Genomic DNA, 17,327 nt, shown 5'->3' on the forward strand with positions numbered 1-17,327 from the left:
TGGCCTGAATATTCTTTAAATAACCAATTCAAATACACACTCTTGGTTGTCACCCTCAATCATTACTTGGGGCTTTTAGAACTACTGTGAGCAATCAGAAAATGGAAAGAGAATCCCTATATCCAAACTTTCTCGTGTATTTTATGCAAGCTCTTTTTAAATTTTTTTTATTAATTTATTCTTGTTACATCTCAATGGTTATCCCATCCCTTGTATCCTCCCATTCTTCTCTCCCTCCCATTTTCCCCTTATTCCCCTCCCCTATGACTGTTCCTGAGGGGGATTACCTCCCCCTGTATATGCTCATAGGGTATCAAGTCTCTCCTTGGTAGCCTGCTATCCTTCCTCTGAGTGCCACCAGGTCTCCCCCTCCAGGGGACATGGTCAAATATGAGGCACCAGAGTACATCTGAAAGTCATACCCCACTCTCCACTCAACTGTGGAGAATGTCCTGTATAAGCATGTATCACAATGGTAATACAAAAACAAAAACAAACAAACAAACAAAAAAACACCCCCAGTCCTGGACTGCCTTAAAAAGTCCCTCTTACAATATACCAATCTCGATCCAAGAATCCAGGTGAAAACAATGCTATCCTACTTAACTCTATTCCTATTGTTTCCTGATGTAAACTTGCTATTCTTGTCTATTTCTTTCTATCTTCACCTGTATATGGTAGCTCTTACATATGGATTTTTAATGTCAATAATAATATCACCTTTAAGCAACTGCCCATGCTGCTGAGGTCAAAATATTGCTTCATATCAGGCTGTAAAGGCCAATCCAGTTACCTACACCTCCCTTATCTGTGGTCCTATCTTAACACAGGGGTAACAGCTCACTGTCACAGGAGAACAAAGGAGTAGAAGCTCTGAAGAGTGCTCAGATGGCTTGTGGGTATGACAGACAAGACTTCGAGGGTCAACTTCAAAGATACAGCTCATTTTATTGTCTCAGGGGTAGAGTATAGAAAAGTTTTTTAAGGGATATAGGCAGGAAAGACTGGTTGTTCATAACATAGTAACTAGTTATCCTATGGGCAGGAAAAGGAGTGGGTAGGACTCATGAGTTCAGTCATGTAACTCCTGTGCAGAGTCAAATTCTAAATGTGGTCAAGCATCTATGCCTAGAGACACTCTTCAGATAAGGTCAGGCACAGCAGAGGAAACCCTGATGAGAAAGGGAATCCTCCATTTTGCTCTAAGCTCAGAGAGCAATTGGGACATGGAGGGGAGGGATGCATACTTGAGAGAAGGGTTTTTCAACATGTTCCCCTGTTTTATTTTATAATGCAGAAGTGTCATGATAGGTTTTGTGACCCTTATAACCTGTGTCAGACAGTTTTAGGATCTGATGGTGGACCATGGTTGGTAGTAATTTTAGCATTGGTAGCAATCTGTCATTGTAGAAATTGTATAAGGCAAGGGGCAAATGTCAATATAAAACATAGCACAATTAGGGGGCTAATAAGGGGCAGAGGCAGGAAAACAATGGGTTATTGAACCAAATTACTGTTTCAATGTGTTAAAATCTTGGGAGCAGATTGTTACAGAATTGTTTGAGGATTTTAATGTTAGTCTCAACAACATTTGATTAATTTATATGAAAGCAACATTCTTCTCCCAATACTATGCAAGTCCCCCCATCTTCAGCAGTTAATAGGTCTAGTGGTCTCTTGTTCTGGGGCACGGCTCCAACAAGAGAGTTTAGCTGTCACTGGGCTTATTTAAGGCTGTTAGTTGTAGGTGGCATCATCTTATAAGCTTGTCCTAACAGTCTCTAGCCAAATGGTATGTTTTAATGATGCCCCCTGTCAGAGTTTTGGCAAATTAAGGAATATCTCCTTGTCTCTGTCTGCTTCCTGGCAATAGTCACCTCCACTTCCTTGTAAAGACAAACCTGGAATACTCACAGGAGGGATGCAATAATATGGGGATGTTTATACAGGAGATTATCTTTCCCTTATACCAAAGGAAAAAACGGGATAATGCACAAGTTAATCTGGTAACAGTTTCACTGGCAACATGTCCCTAGGGAAAAGGCTAAAGGGTAGGTTGGATATTTGATTAAAAAAGGAGGACACCATGAACATCTACACAGGTATCATTTTTCTCTATTCATATTTTCACAGAAGTATTCATGGGCACTGCAGCAAGCAGGGGTAGGTGCCAGAGGTGTAAAAGAAACCCTAGGGTGAGGGTTTACCATGTGTGGTGAATGGGAGGATATCAGGGAAATAGTGACTATATTTACACCAATATGTTGTTGATCTTATTTTTTCTCCATTTTCTTTTCCTTTAAAACAATGTTATGATGAATTAGCACAGGCATAACTGTGGGAGCTAGCTATTGAATGATTGGAAAGTCAGGCCATTTGTGTTGAGCAGGGTAAAGCCAGCCATTAGAATGACATCTAGTCAAAGGCAGCCCTTCTCCTCCTCCCTTCCCCATGTGGAGAATGAGCTGTCCATTGCCTACACCTGAACATGGGTCCAGATCCCCTGCTGCTACGGTACTTGGTTGTTACAGGATCCCCAGGGTCCATATCCATCAGTCTTGGTAGTCTCCTTGTGGACCTCCTGACACCCCCATCCTTCTATTGCCCTATGTCTTGCATACAATTCACAGCTTTTCCCAGTGTCCAGTTGCAAGCTGCAGTATCTATCCTGATCCCCCTCTGGGTGGAGTCTTTCAGGTGATATATCTAATGGCTGAGAAACACTTAAAAAAAACGCTCAGTATCCTTAGCCATTAGGGAAATGCAAGTCAAAATGTCTCTGAGATTCTATCTTACACCTCTCAGAATGGCTAAGATCAAAAACTCAAGTGATATCACATGCTGGAAAGGATATGGAGAAAGGTGGCCACTGCTCCATTGCTGGTGGGAGTGTAAACTTGTATGACCACATTGGAAATCAATCTGATGCTTTCTCAGAACATTGGAATGGTGTTACCTCAAGACCCAACTATTTCACTTCTGGGCATATACCTGAAATGTTCCACCATTCTGAAAGATCATTTGCTCAACTATGTTCATAGAAGTTTTATTCGTAATAGCCAGAATTTGGAAACAACCTAGTTGTCCCTTAACAGAAGAATGGATAAAGAAACTTTGATACAGTTACAAAATGGAATGCTATTCAGCTGGCTAAAACAAGGAAATCATGAAATTTGCAGGCAAATTGATGGAACTAGAAACCATCATCCTGAGTGAGGTAACACAGACCCAGAAAGAAATGCATGGTATATACTCACTTATAAGTGGGACATGCTCTTGTTCGAAGAGTTTTTGAAATCTTTATTAGTAGGAGAGAAATGGAAATACCAGTGAGCTTGACATAGGATTGGGCTGGGCACGGGTGTATGTTGACTGTATAAATACTGTCTGAGTACATATTAAATTCTACTTTTAGGTATGTTAGAACAGAAAAATGGCATATAGCCTTTTGAATTGAGGAAATTTATTTGTTAGGAGGAACATGTGACTAAAAGTCAGGTCTCTTTGATATATCATGTAGGCAGCTCCTTGTCCTGCTCCCATCTGTAAAAGTAATGGGAGTCTTTGGGCTGGTGGATCAAGAAAATAAACTAGGAGGAAGGCATCTAAGGAGCATGATGGTTGTCAGCAATCTGCCCTTCAGATAGTGGTTGTTGACTCGTCTTGGGAGCCAATGAAGCAATTTGCAAAGCAATTGTTGTTTCTCAGGAGCCTTTGGATATCTGATGGGGGGAGGGGGAAGACAATTATTTCAGGATCTTTGCCTATAATTTGTAAGATGTGTTCTCTTCCTGTCCTTATTGTGGTATATAAAGCACTGACCTCAATTAATAATCAAATTGTTTCCCATAATGGTGTACGGAGTCATTTTCAGATCCCCTCAGGTTGATATAGGGCTACAACTACCATGGAGGAGGAATTTGTCATAGGGACTTGTATTGAGCTCTGTGGATCTTAACAAGTCAGGGAGGAATATTTAATGTGGTTGTTAATAGAACAAAGAACCTCCTTGGCAGTTGGGGTGAAAGAGTGATGAGAGGAGGGGTCTTTGTTACACTTGAGTAAAAGAAAAAGAAAAAAGAAAAAAATACAAATTCACACACACACACACACACACACACACACACACACACACACACACACACAAAGTAAATCAAGTAGAGACTATAATTGACTGGTCAGGATGGAGAGCCTAGGTCTAAACCAATTAATATTACCTAAGAAGCTATAAAATTTACTTAGAGTTAATAGGCTAGGAAAGACAATCACAGGTTTAGCTGGCTAGACTAAGGCTAGAGTAATTTTGGGCCTTTAAGAATGTGATGGGAGGAGTGAGTTGGATCTTATCCTCTGCTATTATAGAGCTTCCTTCTTCTAGTGAATTTATGGCTTGTTGCTTCATGTTTTCTGAAGTTAATACTTGTCCTGTCTTTTATATTGCCATGTTAATCTGTCAGCCATGTAATGGTATACATGAGGCATGATTAATGATGGGTTTTAATTTAGAGAGTTGCTAGACAAACTTTGAGATAGTATTTTCCACTTACATCTATCTACTTGCCCTGAATTATTGACTTTGGGTATTAAAAAAAAAACAAAGTGCTTGCAATCTTTTTCACAGAGCGGTGTTGAAAATAAGAAATCTTTAAAGTTTAGAGCTACTAGCAGGGTATTTACAGGTATGGCAGAGGCAAGGTGGAGGCATGCCTAGGTAAGACCCAAATTTTCATGGTTTTATTGATTGCTCTTAAATTCTGAAGGTGCCTCTGGGTCCAGGTTTTCCTTTTAATTACAGAGTCAAGTGTTTATCATGAGCTTCTAGAGAGACAAATGTTTCCCATTTCTAATTGATGTTTAGCTAATTATTGCAAAATTGTGAATTTCTCCCTCTTTGGAGACAGCTCTTCTACCCAGATTTGATCTTAGGTGATAGATTTGAGGTGGAAAGTAAGTTATTAAACAGTGGACCTTTAAATTGAGTCTTCTTTAGATGTTGATACTTTTGATAATCCTCTAGTTAGAGGCATTTTCCATCTTTTTCACTAGCAAGGACCACATTGAAATTTTCCAGAATATCTCTACCCAGTATCCTAAATTATGATCACATCATCCACAAGGGTTCTAAGGATCCCATTTGTTTCATCTGCATCTTCCAAATTATAAAAGTGTTTTGTAATAGATGTTTAGGAGAGATCATCTACTCTCATTATTTAGGCCCTAATAGAAGGATCCAATATGAAGGACCCTCAGCTCATCTTGGGAAGGTCTTATACACTCCTGTGTCTATCAGACATTTAAAACATTTATTGTCAAAAGTTATTGAAAGGTTAGAGTTAGATTTTTCTAATGTTATTGACCAGTAGATGTGTGCTTTTTTCCCAATTGTTGGTTTGAAGGATTCTTCATAAGTAGTTGAATGGTAGCATTGGATTTACTTCTTTGGCATATTTGGATTTATAGATACTTTTCCCAATAAAAGGCTTTTTTACAGTGAGACCAAATAGATTTATAAGGTTTTAGATAATTTGGATAATTTTTTCTTCAGTGTCCTTTCCAGTGACCAGCCTTCCATAGTTAAAACATGTTTATTTGGACCAAGTTTTAGCTCCAAAGGCTTGGATGAGAGAGGTGGCCTGATATGAAGCAGTCCCAATATCATGAGAAGTCACCATCCATTTTCATAATGTTCAATTTTTAGTCCCTCACATGCCTTCCTTTGTTTTGGGTCATTCCTTCCCAGATAAGGTTGTTCAGGAGCCTTTCTTTGGATGCAGAATCTGTTATCTTTCTGAGTAACTGGCTTGTACCTTAGTATGAAATCCTGGAGAGTCTCTGTTGGCTTTTATTTTAGAAAGATGGACATGGATGTTACATGGTCAGACCCAGAGTGCATAGAAGTAGACCTGCTTAAAGCAGTCTGAGGAGAGTAAAGGCTACTGAATCACTGTGGAGAAGTTACCAAGCTGAGCAGTTGATCATAATTCCAGTTTATTAGTTGAACAGGAGAGTTTTGACCTTGCTGTGCCCCTATCTATTGATTATGTAATTTATTTTTTTCTCGGCTGCATCTGACATTCATTCTAAATAGGGCCTCCCAATGTTTTAACAGAGAGCTAGAGGGAGTAGGTCATTGTATATCTCTTCAAGAGTTTGAAGGGTGCTATGAAACTCTTTTTAAGTAGATTTAGTCCATGAGGCATGAATTTCATCCAAGCAGACTGATTAGCACAACATTTTAAAATCTGTTGCAGGGAGAGGATACTAAGTCGGAAGACATTGTTTTGTGAAGTGTATAATAATGGGGAAAGTCCCAGTGGGAAAAGGTTCTGGAACAATGGGCCATTGTGGCTAAGGTGTTGGGAACATTGTCAGCAACTCTGATATTACCAAGCTGCTCAATGGCCATGCATGGTGGTGCCACAGATGGTTGTACAGAGGTGGAGGATCTATCTGTGTGTTTTCAATAGCTTTTTTTCCTACGTTTTGAGTCTTTGTCTTCCATAGGCAATGATGGATTGTAGGGGGGAAGAGGTTGGTAAAGGGGGAAGCAGCACTGTGGATTGGGGCATAACTTCTGTCTGATTAAGTCATTTGACTTTTCTAGAGTGGATAAGTCAGCCACTTTGCAAACCTCAGGGTACTCTGCCTCACTTAAGTCTCCTCTCGTGTTTTATTCCTTTAGGGGTCCTCCTTGGGCTTGGGCTTATTCCATAGGAACTGTCAGATGGTAGCTATTATGGGAAGGAAGGAAAGGTCAGGAAGAGAGCATCTTAGACTTCCTTTTTTTTAATGAATCAGGTAGGCAACACAGGTCTAGAGATCAGAATTGCAAATATCCACCAACAGAACACATGTGAGAATTGGAATACTTCATGCCAGAATTCTAGTAACTATTTTTGGGAGATTTATAGTCCTCTGGATTTAAGTAAGGCTTCTTAGAGAAAGTAAATCTGGGAGTTTCACTTACATGATGTTCAGTTCCCCTATATAGAAAATGGAGGAAGTATTGCTAGAGTTGCACAGCACTCCTGTGGAAGTTGCCATAGGGGATTGAAAGACAAAGATCACAAGCATTGAGACAGATTTAAGAGACTGACGCCTGTCCTGGAGAATTTTAACTGGTTTCTGCATTACTGGAATTTTACGAGAGGCCAAAAGGTTATTGCAACACCCAAAGGGGCTGGTGGGGTCGAAAAAAGAATTTGAAGATCTATGGGCACTGTTAGATTGCTGGCCCAACAGAAAGGGTACAGTTTGTAAATTGCATCCAGCTGCACTCAACAGCAAAAAAACTGAAAGTATAATGAAGAAAGGAAAGATGTTCAATCCTCAGGTGTGATGGTCAAGCAATGATACTGCTACCCTCAAAAGTAGAAACTCATATTTGTTTTTTCATTTTGGGAGTTCCGGTGTGGATGCCACCTGTGGTTCTCCCTTCTCAATTGGCCAATGACCCATGAGGACAAAGGGAGCAGAAACAACTTATGATGTTCAGACAGCTCGTGAGCACCATGGACAAGACTTCTGGGGTCACCTTCAGAGAGGCAGCTCTTTTTATTGTATAAGGTATAAGGTACAGAAAGGTTCCTAGCTTACAGTCAAGAAGATTAGTTGTGGATTTTTTTTCCTCCCAACTTCAAGCACTATAATAGCTATTCAGCCTCAAAATATATTTATAAATACTTAGGCCATACAGCTAGGCTTGTCCCAGTTTAGCTTGTAACCCATTTATTAACTGATTTTATTGACAGATGTTGCATTCATAAAATAGACAATATATTCTCTCTACAACTCTCCCTTTAATCCAATACAACACTCCTTCCCTTACCTAGTAAACTGTATAAATTAAGAACAATTAAGAAATAGTTATGAAATCTATCAAGTAAGAATTACATTCATAATATCCAGCCCATAGACTACTGTCTATCCTGTCTTGGTGAGTTCAGAGTTCTGTGCTTAATCACTTTCTGTTAGCTTGCATTAATCAACCTAAAAATATCTACTTAGATTTTAAAATATTTTCTTAAATCCTAAACAAGTTAAGCTTAATTTTAAGTTTATATCTCATTGGTTTTTAACCCCATCAGAGACTTGAGAAGGAATAAAATTACCTATTAAGTAGGAAGACTGGCAAACAACTTCCAAAATATAGAAATAAGAGACAGTTGGCTACATGGAGATTCCTCGAAATTTCTGTATGATGTTGGAGCATTTTCAGTCTTCTGGCCCAGCATATCTGAGAGACACATCTGTGGAATAGGAATTATAAAGGACTTGCTTTCCCTGTCCTGACAGACCTCTACTATATTATATAGGTTGCTTAGGTTTTTGAAGATTATGTATCTATCTATCTATCATCTATCTATCTATCTATCTATCTATCTATCATCATCATCATTATCTGCCTATCTATTGCACATCTGAATAGGCAAATGTTGCTTGCTTCTAGCTATTGACAACTTGTTGAAGGCAGGATGTATATTTTTGTGATTATCTAGACTAGTATATGACATGACCATTAATTTATTTGACAGGCTATTGATTTTATTACTTATTAGCAGCTTTAAAGGACTGGAACTAAACCTTGTGCGTATAAATACCTTATTCAATAGTTAAAGCATATACACATTATGTGTATCAAAGTAAGTTTAAATTTGTATCAATATACATAATCTAATACTGTGGTTAATTTAAATGTATGGTCTCAGAAATGTTTATTATTAGGCTATAATTACTATGGTTGTATTTTCTAACCCACTATTAATGAATACAAATACAGACACCTGTTGTATTTTAAAATAGCCTAGGTTCACATGGGCAGGCAGATATCAATCCTCTCAAATATTTCCCATATCTCTCTGCATTAATCCCATGCCATCTGCTTTTAATACATTCTATTGAGCTACCTACCATCCATAATCCCAAGTACTTGCTAATATTCATCATCTCAGGCAAATCCTCCATCCACACTGGCCACCTGCTTTTTCTCTACCTCATCCATGGCAGCAGCCCCCTTCCTCCTCCCCTTCCTCTCTCATCTCTCCTTCCCAAGATCCTTTTCTAGTCTCTGACAGCTTCCTTTCCTAAGAACCTCTCTGTCTCCAAAGCCTGAGAACTTTAGTCATGCCTATCCCGTTTGCCCTGCCCAGATATGTTGAATTTTTATTGGTCAAACAAGAATAAACTTATAGGCAAGATTACAACCATCACTTTGGGATACATGAGTCTTCTCATTTGGACAGCAACCAGATCAACCCACACAATGTAAGCCAATGTAAACCCTAAGATTGAATCAATATACAAAATTCTTTATAAATGTAAGCAAAAAACTTTGTATTTGTATCGATTTAAAAATTTTGTACCGACGTTATGTTATTGGGTTATAAAATGGTTTGGTTGGTTGTTGGTTTTTGTTTGTTTATTTGGTTTGTTTTTTTGTTTTGTTTTGTTTTCTCTTCTCTCTCTCTCTCTCTCTCTCTCTCTCTCTCTCTCTCTCTCTCTCTCTCTCTCCCACCTCCCCCTCCCTTTCGCTCTCTTTTGTTCTTGGCTTCAGAGTAGATAACTCTCCATTCATGCCATATGAATAGATGTCATGTAATAATAAATGTTGAGGACTCTGTAGCTAACAAAATTTTTTAGATATGAGAAAACATTCATGTCTTAGCCAGTATCAAAGCTACTGCCAAGCAGAAGGGTCAGCATGTACATTATATATACGGGCCTTTTCCATGTACTTCTTCCTGTCTGTCATCAAGATATTCAGAGGGACTCCCTCTGTCAAATATAATTTTCAACAGTTTGAAAGGAATACATATCTTTAATTCTCCTGTGGAAAGAAATGTAAACTTCCTCCCCAATGTAACACATTTCCTGTCTTCAATATTTAAGTTAAGATATTAATACGCTCATCTAATTTAGCAGTACTTTCTAAAATCCAGTGCTTTTCACGAACTGTGCAGTTTCATTGATTTTTTTAAAACTCAAAGTCTATAAAGTTCCATTTAATCTATAAGATCTCTCTCTCTCTCTCTCTCTCTCTCTCTCTCTCTCTCTCTCTCTCTCTCTCTCTCCTCCTCTCTCTCTCGTTTTTGCTTTCATGACAGGCTTTTCCTGTGTAGTCTTAGCTGTCCTAAACTCACAGCTAGCCTGGTGGTTAGACCAGGCTAACCACCAACTTACAGGCATCACCCTGCCTCTGCTCCCTGAGTGCTGGGATTATAGGCATGCACTACCACTCTGAGGTCTGGGATATTTCTTATCCCCATATGAACACTTTTTAAATTATCCTTAGATCTCTCCAAAACTGCAGGAGCTATAGAATCATAAGTTATATCTGTAACAAGTTTTTATACAACAAAGTCCAACACCTGCTCTGTTCCAATGGATACAAAAGCCAAAGCACTATTAGCCCCAATCGGTAAGGTGCCTCCAAGATTCTCATCACTTATAAGAAATGTCCAGACTCAGAGTCATCCTTCCAGGAATTCAAGGTAAAAACCCATTGGAATTCTGAATGTACATCCAGTGTATGATACATCAGCACGTGTACATATCTCAACACTCCAAACTCTACAAAATGAAACACATAATCTTTTGTATAACATTAGCATCAAACACATGCAGAAAGGAATGATTCCTATCAGATCTGATATAATTTAGTGTCTGGTTTTTTTTTGTACAGAAAGTATATAATTTCTCAGAAGTATTATACAGTCCCGAAATTATAAGTGTATAAGGTGTGAGTGATGCACATAACAATAGAGGCTTGTTTTCTGCTCTTTGTATGGATAGAAAAAAGACATCTGTAAATCTTCATTCATGCCATATGGAGAATGGCTTCTAATAGTAATGCATAAGAGTTCTTAAGAGAATGATGTCCCATTTCATTTAATGGGGTTGAGGTAGGTTTTTTCTTCCTTTCTGGGCTATAGAGGGTTATTATCAATGGGATTTGGTTACAAGTTATTACTGGTGTTGTTTAGAAAGAAAACAAGTTTAGATCAGAGATATCTCTCTTTTCCTTTATCTTACATTCTTAGGTTTGGAGATAGAGGTTGAAAAGAAAGAAGGGGGATATAGAAATATATAGGGAAGATGGAACAAAAAGTAGATTAGAGAATCTATTCCTCAACTTCATGCCTCAATTGTGATTCACAAGGATATTTTAAAATCACTGGCATAGAATTTCATATATAGTTGCAAAATAAGTTTAATTTTAGATACAGTGGTATAGAATTCAAATGTAAGATTACCCTTCATACACTATATGTATGTGTGTATGTATATGTATATATATGTATATATATTTCTACTCTAATATGAGGTATTATCCCCATATAACTCAATTATAATGCAAAGTTTACTTCCAATACTTTGAAAGTTCTATTTCAGGCTTAACATGGTAAGCTACACAAGTTGTTGTTAGTTGACCAGATCATGGTCATATCAATTATGAGTCTATTTTTAATCACAAGGGTATTCATCTTAGGTGCAACAGATACATAGGATTCTATAGATGTTAAGGTTAAATAGATAAGTTCTTCAAAAGTCTCAGAAACATACAGAATATGGCATTTAAAATGTTTTTATTTTTTTAAACATTCACTGACAATGAGACAGGTTAACTTCCCATAACACTTAGCCTACCTCAAAGAGGATGATAGCATCAAAGAATCTCCTTAGGGAGATGACTTCAAATGTGGAAACCAAGCCACTGGGAAAAATGTTCTCATTTCTACCACAGACAGAACTGTTTTCAAAAAAGGGCAAGCCTGAATGAAGGCAGAGTCGATGGCCAAACTCTGCCAGACAGGGTAAGCAAGTCCTCAATAGTTCCTGCCTCACAAATATGCCTTTCCGATATATTGAGCCAGAAGCCTGAAGATAGTGCTCTAAAGTTATAAAGAGTTTTGGGTCACTATTCATGTAGCACCCTGTCTCTGTCATCTTCACATTTGGAAAGCTACTGGCCAGCACTCCTGGCATACTCACATAATCAATTTTACTCTATCTCAAGCCTCCGATAGGGTTGAAGACCAGGTAGTTTAGTTTTTAATGAAGCTTAGTTGTTTAGCAGTTAAGATGTTTTCAGGTCTAGATAGATGTTTTAAGTTAATAAAGACAAGATGTGATGGAGATTTATTTACATTCAGAATTTTAGATGCTCCAAGATACAAAAGATATTTTCTTCAAGGCTGCCAAATACAAATAGCTGAAACACTAATAATATAACATTTATATAATTCCTGATTTTGTCATGGTTCTTCTTGCTATAGGTAGTTTACTGTATGTATGTGTAATAATATAAATATATATGTAAAAAGCAAAAAAAAATATTTAATAAAAAATCCCTATGGTGAAAAAGAAAACAACTTACAACCATGTGAAGCTCTGGCTCTCCAGCATGAATGTAAAAGCTAGGTATGGTGGGAAAACCCTGCAATTATAGTGCTCAGGAGAGAGAAACAGAAAGATTCTGGAGAGTTACTCTCCTGTGAGTCTAGAAAATTATTGAGCATTTTATCTCAAAAAAAAAGAAAGTGGAAAGTGATTATCAAAAAACATGAAATTGAAAAAAAAAAACAAAAAAAATGAAGAAAATAAATGAAAAAAAACATGAAATTGACCTGTTGTCTCCATAGTGATATTCAAATTTACCGCCATGGACAGTTGCAGATACCTAAGTATGAATCTGCATGTATACCACTCCCCACAAATTTTAAGAAAGCAGAATACACTTTTAATTAATACAGTAAAGATGATTAAACAAAAATCAAAGAAAGTAAGGCAGATGGAACTGAGGGAAGAAGAATGTGCATATTTAGCACAGTTGCTTTAAATTCTGAGTGAGGAGATCTCATTGCTAAATAAATGACATCTATTTAAAAGAAAAATAGTTAAATGATCTTTTTGTATGTTCATCTTTGGATGTAGACAATGAACGATGACACCACTTCTATGGGTCTCACATGACTATATCCAGAGCAGGGACCAGATTATTGTCCATGCACAGAAGTGGGAAAAGGCTAATGCAGGGAAGGGCAAAATCTACCATGTGTTGTATTTTATAAAGCATGTTTTAATTTTGATTCTTTGAGGTTTAATATAATCCTGACAAATATTAATGTCTGATTTTCTTCTCTCTGAGGAATTAAAGAATGAGGTATATATTCTACATTATACAATTTTTAAAACATAGTCATACTTTAGAAGACTAAAGAAGACAGAAACACTATCTGTGGTGGCTAACCATTGGGTATAATTTAATCGCTGTGGATAGACAGAGAATACCTCCTGCCATTGAATGCATCGTTGCCTTAAAACCCCTGATTGCTATGTGTAACGAATGCCTGAGGTATAGTCTCCTGTGTGGTGAGGGAGATCACAGTGTACAAAAGGAAATGGAGTCAGAGACTGGGATTTCATGAAGGTAGTGTGTGTGTGTGTGTGTGTGTGTGTGTGTGTGTGTGTGTTGCTTCCCTTTTTATTAGACAGAACTTCACCAAGCTTGTCAAGTACAATCATGACACTATTCAATTACAACCCAGAAAACGGAATATTCTTTTCATTGGAGAAGCAAGGCACTTTGTTTTTCAAACAAAAATCACATGAATATGTATCATATACTTATAAGTTTTTGTATGAACACATGCACACAAACACACACGGGATTCAATATTAAAAGTAACCGCCTGGTGCTTTGTAATATATCTGCATTTAGAAACACAGTCGTTTAAATGTAGTTATAATGAAGTCTTTAGTTAGGTACTAATGCAATATACTTAATATTCCCTTAAAAACTGATTTAAAAAAGACGCAGAAAAAAGAAAACTCCAAGGAAGGCATTGAATAAGATTCACATATGAAATCCAAACAGAAATGCCTAAGAGCAATTTTCAATGCAGAGTTATGGATTTTAGATATTTAATATCCAGACATAGAAAAAACACAAGGTTTGCATATGTTGTAGTGTTATGCTATATCTAAAACACTACTAAAACCACTTCATCATATTTGGATGTGAGTGCTCTGTCTGGAATATCTGTGAGCACAGCTTTTACACATGCCAAATGTTCATCAAAACTCAATATTTGAAGCAATGTTATACGGCTCAGTATATGGTGGTTGCTATGCAAGTGTAGGGTTGTGAGTTAGAATCCCTAGAACCTACACAAAATCAAAGGTGACAAGTGACATCTCTAATCACAGTGCTTCCAGCTTGAGATGCTGAGATGAGGGATGAAGGCAGGAGAATTACAATTACCTTCAATATTGTAGCCCAGTTTACATTCTATAAGAAGTAAAAAGCAACATTGTTCTTATGTTTGAATAAATTAAAGACTTTTGAAAATACAATTGAAAATATAAGAAAATATATCAGAAACTCTTTTTAAGAGCTTGCAATTAAAAAATTAGTTTAGTATTTTAATTCAATGTTTAATATGAAAATTTTTTCAATACTCTTCTCATTGCTTCTTTTACATCTTTGTTCCTCAGACTGTAGATAATGGGGTTGAGCATGGGGATTCCAATGGTGTAGAAAGTGGACACTATCATGTCGTGCTCCAACGAATAGTTGGAACTTGGTCTTACATACATAAAGAGGATTGTTCCATAATAAATGGACACAGCAGTGAGGTGAGCTCCACATGTTGAGAAAACTTTCTTCCTCCCTTCAGCTGAATTCATCTTTAGAATTGACAACAGGATGAAACCATAGGAGACCAGAACAATCAGGATGGTGATTAACTCTATAAAACTCACAAAGAAGAACAGCAGGAGCTCATTTACATAAGTTTCAGAGCAAGAAATAGCAAGTAGAGGAGGGATATCACAAAATATATGTCTGATTTCATTGGACCGACAGAAAGACAGGCTGAACGTGGCCGCCGTGTGGATAACAGCGTGCAGAATTCCACCAGCATAGGAGGCAATGATGAGTGGCACATACACTCTAGGAGACATGCTTACTACATACAGAAGTGGGTTGTGAATGGCTATGTAGCGATCATACGCCATTGCTGCCAAAAGGAAGCATTCTGTGGTTCCGAATGTAACAGCTAGGAACATCTGTGTCGCACAACCATGGAGTGAAATGATTTTGGTTTTGGACAGAAAACCTACGAGCATATTTGGTGTGATATCTGAGGAGTAGCAGGCATCCACAGAGGACAGCACACTGAGGAAGCAGTACATCGGGTTGTGCAGTTGAGGATCTGCAACGACTAAAATGATAAGTCCTACATTTCCTATTAGAGTAACAAGGTAAATTGCTAGAAAGAGAAAAAAGAGAATGATCTGGAGTTCAGTGTTGTCTGTGAGTCCCTTGAGAACAAATGTAGTTGCTTCTGTGGTGTTCTTCATGTTGGAATCTCATGCAACGGTGTTGGAGACGTTCAGGTTACTGCCCATAGTACTCTGGTAACAGCAGATGGTAATGCAGGTCAATGAACACAGACTACGGCCTTATATGCTCCAATCAGCAGTCTAGGAAAAGATGGATATTTGGCATTGTAATCATATACGCTACTTATTTACAAAGAAATAGAAAGTTCTGCTCCTTGGTGTTGTGGAGATGAACACATTACTTAAAATATTCTATTGGCAGAATGCAATCACCATCAAAACTTCAATACCATTCTTTGCAGCGCTCACATAAAGCAATTGTGAATTCAAGTAGAGAAGAAAATTCTCTCTCTGAAACAGCAAAAGTCATTCTCCCAGAAAATAACTGTAAAGCTACCACAATACCTAATCTCAGAATACATTACAGAAAACTTAGGATCAAAGGCAGTATCCACCACCTCAAACCTCATGTGTCAACCAATAGAATGGAAAGAGACACTGAAATTAACCCACACAATTATAAAACTGTGCCTCCTGACAGAGGATTCAAAATAAGTATTAGAAACAACCTTTTTCAATAGTAGATGATGTTGAATTAGGATAGTCAAATATAGAAGAGTGAAATTAGACACAAATCTTTCACTATGCTTAAAAATCTTTCAAGATGTACCAATTATCATAATTTTAAGAATCGTTTCCTAAAATTGCCAGAGGAAAATACAGAAGAAACATCTCATGATACAATAAGACCATTCTGGGGAAAAAAAAAAACAGAAAAAAAATGAACAATAATTGACGAGACCAGTTAGTTCTGGCAACACCCAGCCTAACTCAAAGAAGATGACGAGCACAAAAGAATCTCCTTTTGGAGATGGCTTCAAATTCAGCTAATCAGCCACTGGGCAAAGTGTTCTCTTTTCCACCACAGACAGAATTCTGGTTAATAATGGGCATGTTTAGATGTAGGATGAGTTGATGGCCAAACTCTGTCAAGACAGGGTAAGCAATTCCACAATAGTTCTTGCCTCAGATTGTGTCTGTCAGTTATATTGGACCAGAAGGCTGAAGATGATGCTCCAATATTATAGAGAGTTTTGGATGACTTTCAGGCAGTAAACTTTCCTGTCATTTTTTTCATTTTGAAAGGTGCTAATCTGCACTTCCAGTTCACTCAAGTAATTAAATTTTATTCCCTCAAGTCCCTAATGGGGATAAACACCAGATTGTTTAGTCTTCCAATTAAGCTAGTTGGTTAGTGGTTAAGATATTTTTATATATAGATAGATGTTTTAAGTTAATAGAGATTAGGTATTATAGACATGAATTTTCATTCTGAATTTTAGACTCAACAAGATAGGAAAGAATCTTACTTCAAGTTTGCCAAATACAGATAGACAAATCACTATGAATGGAACAGTTATATAATTCCTATTGTTTTATGGTTCTTCTGGCTGTGTGTATTCTATTTTATTTATGTGTAATAATATACATGTTTATGTTAAAAAGAAATATAATAATAAAACACAATTCTTGTAACATAGAATAGAGTCCTCAAACTGACAAAAGAATTACAATAGGTTAAATAAGTCTGTACAACAAAGGAAATAATCATCAGAATGAAGAGTCTACACATTGAAAAATGTGAATATTTGTTCATTATTTACAACACAAGAAATTATAAATATCTAGAAATCATACAAATCATTTTCTAACAAGATGCCAATGAATCAAACCATCTACACAAGATGCCCTAAGAACAGAATAGACTATTCTGACAGAAAACAATTAATCAAAAAGTAGTTGAAACAATGTTCATCATTCTTAGAAAAAATACAAACTGAAAGTGCTCTGAGATTCTTTCACAATACAATCAGATGGCTATCAAGGAAAAAAAATCAAATGACACCAAGTACTGGAGAATGATGAATACTTAAAATGGCTAGTGGCTGTGGAAAAATATGAAACTACTGGGGAAATGTATA

The 17,327-nt window shown here is 37.2% G+C and overlaps 1 protein-coding gene across 1 annotated transcript; it reads right to left on the bottom strand.

Annotated features, from left to right (window-relative positions):
* Positions 1 to 14,436: 14,436 nt before the first annotated feature.
* Positions 14,437 to 15,363, bottom strand: LOC311606863 (olfactory receptor 5T18; the record flags this gene model as incomplete). The annotated part of the gene is made up of 1 exon (XM_084798268.1): positions 14,437 to 15,363. The coding sequence occupies one exon, from the start codon at positions 15,361 to 15,363 to the stop codon at positions 14,437 to 14,439; it is 927 nt and encodes a 308-aa protein (XP_084654394.1).
* Between the last annotated feature and the right edge of the window lie 1,964 nt (positions 15,364 to 17,327).

The sequence above is a fragment of the Acomys minous genome, assembly GCF_964271855.1.
Source record: "Acomys minous genome assembly, chromosome: 10".
Lineage (NCBI taxonomy): Eukaryota > Metazoa > Chordata > Mammalia > Rodentia > Muridae > Acomys > Acomys minous.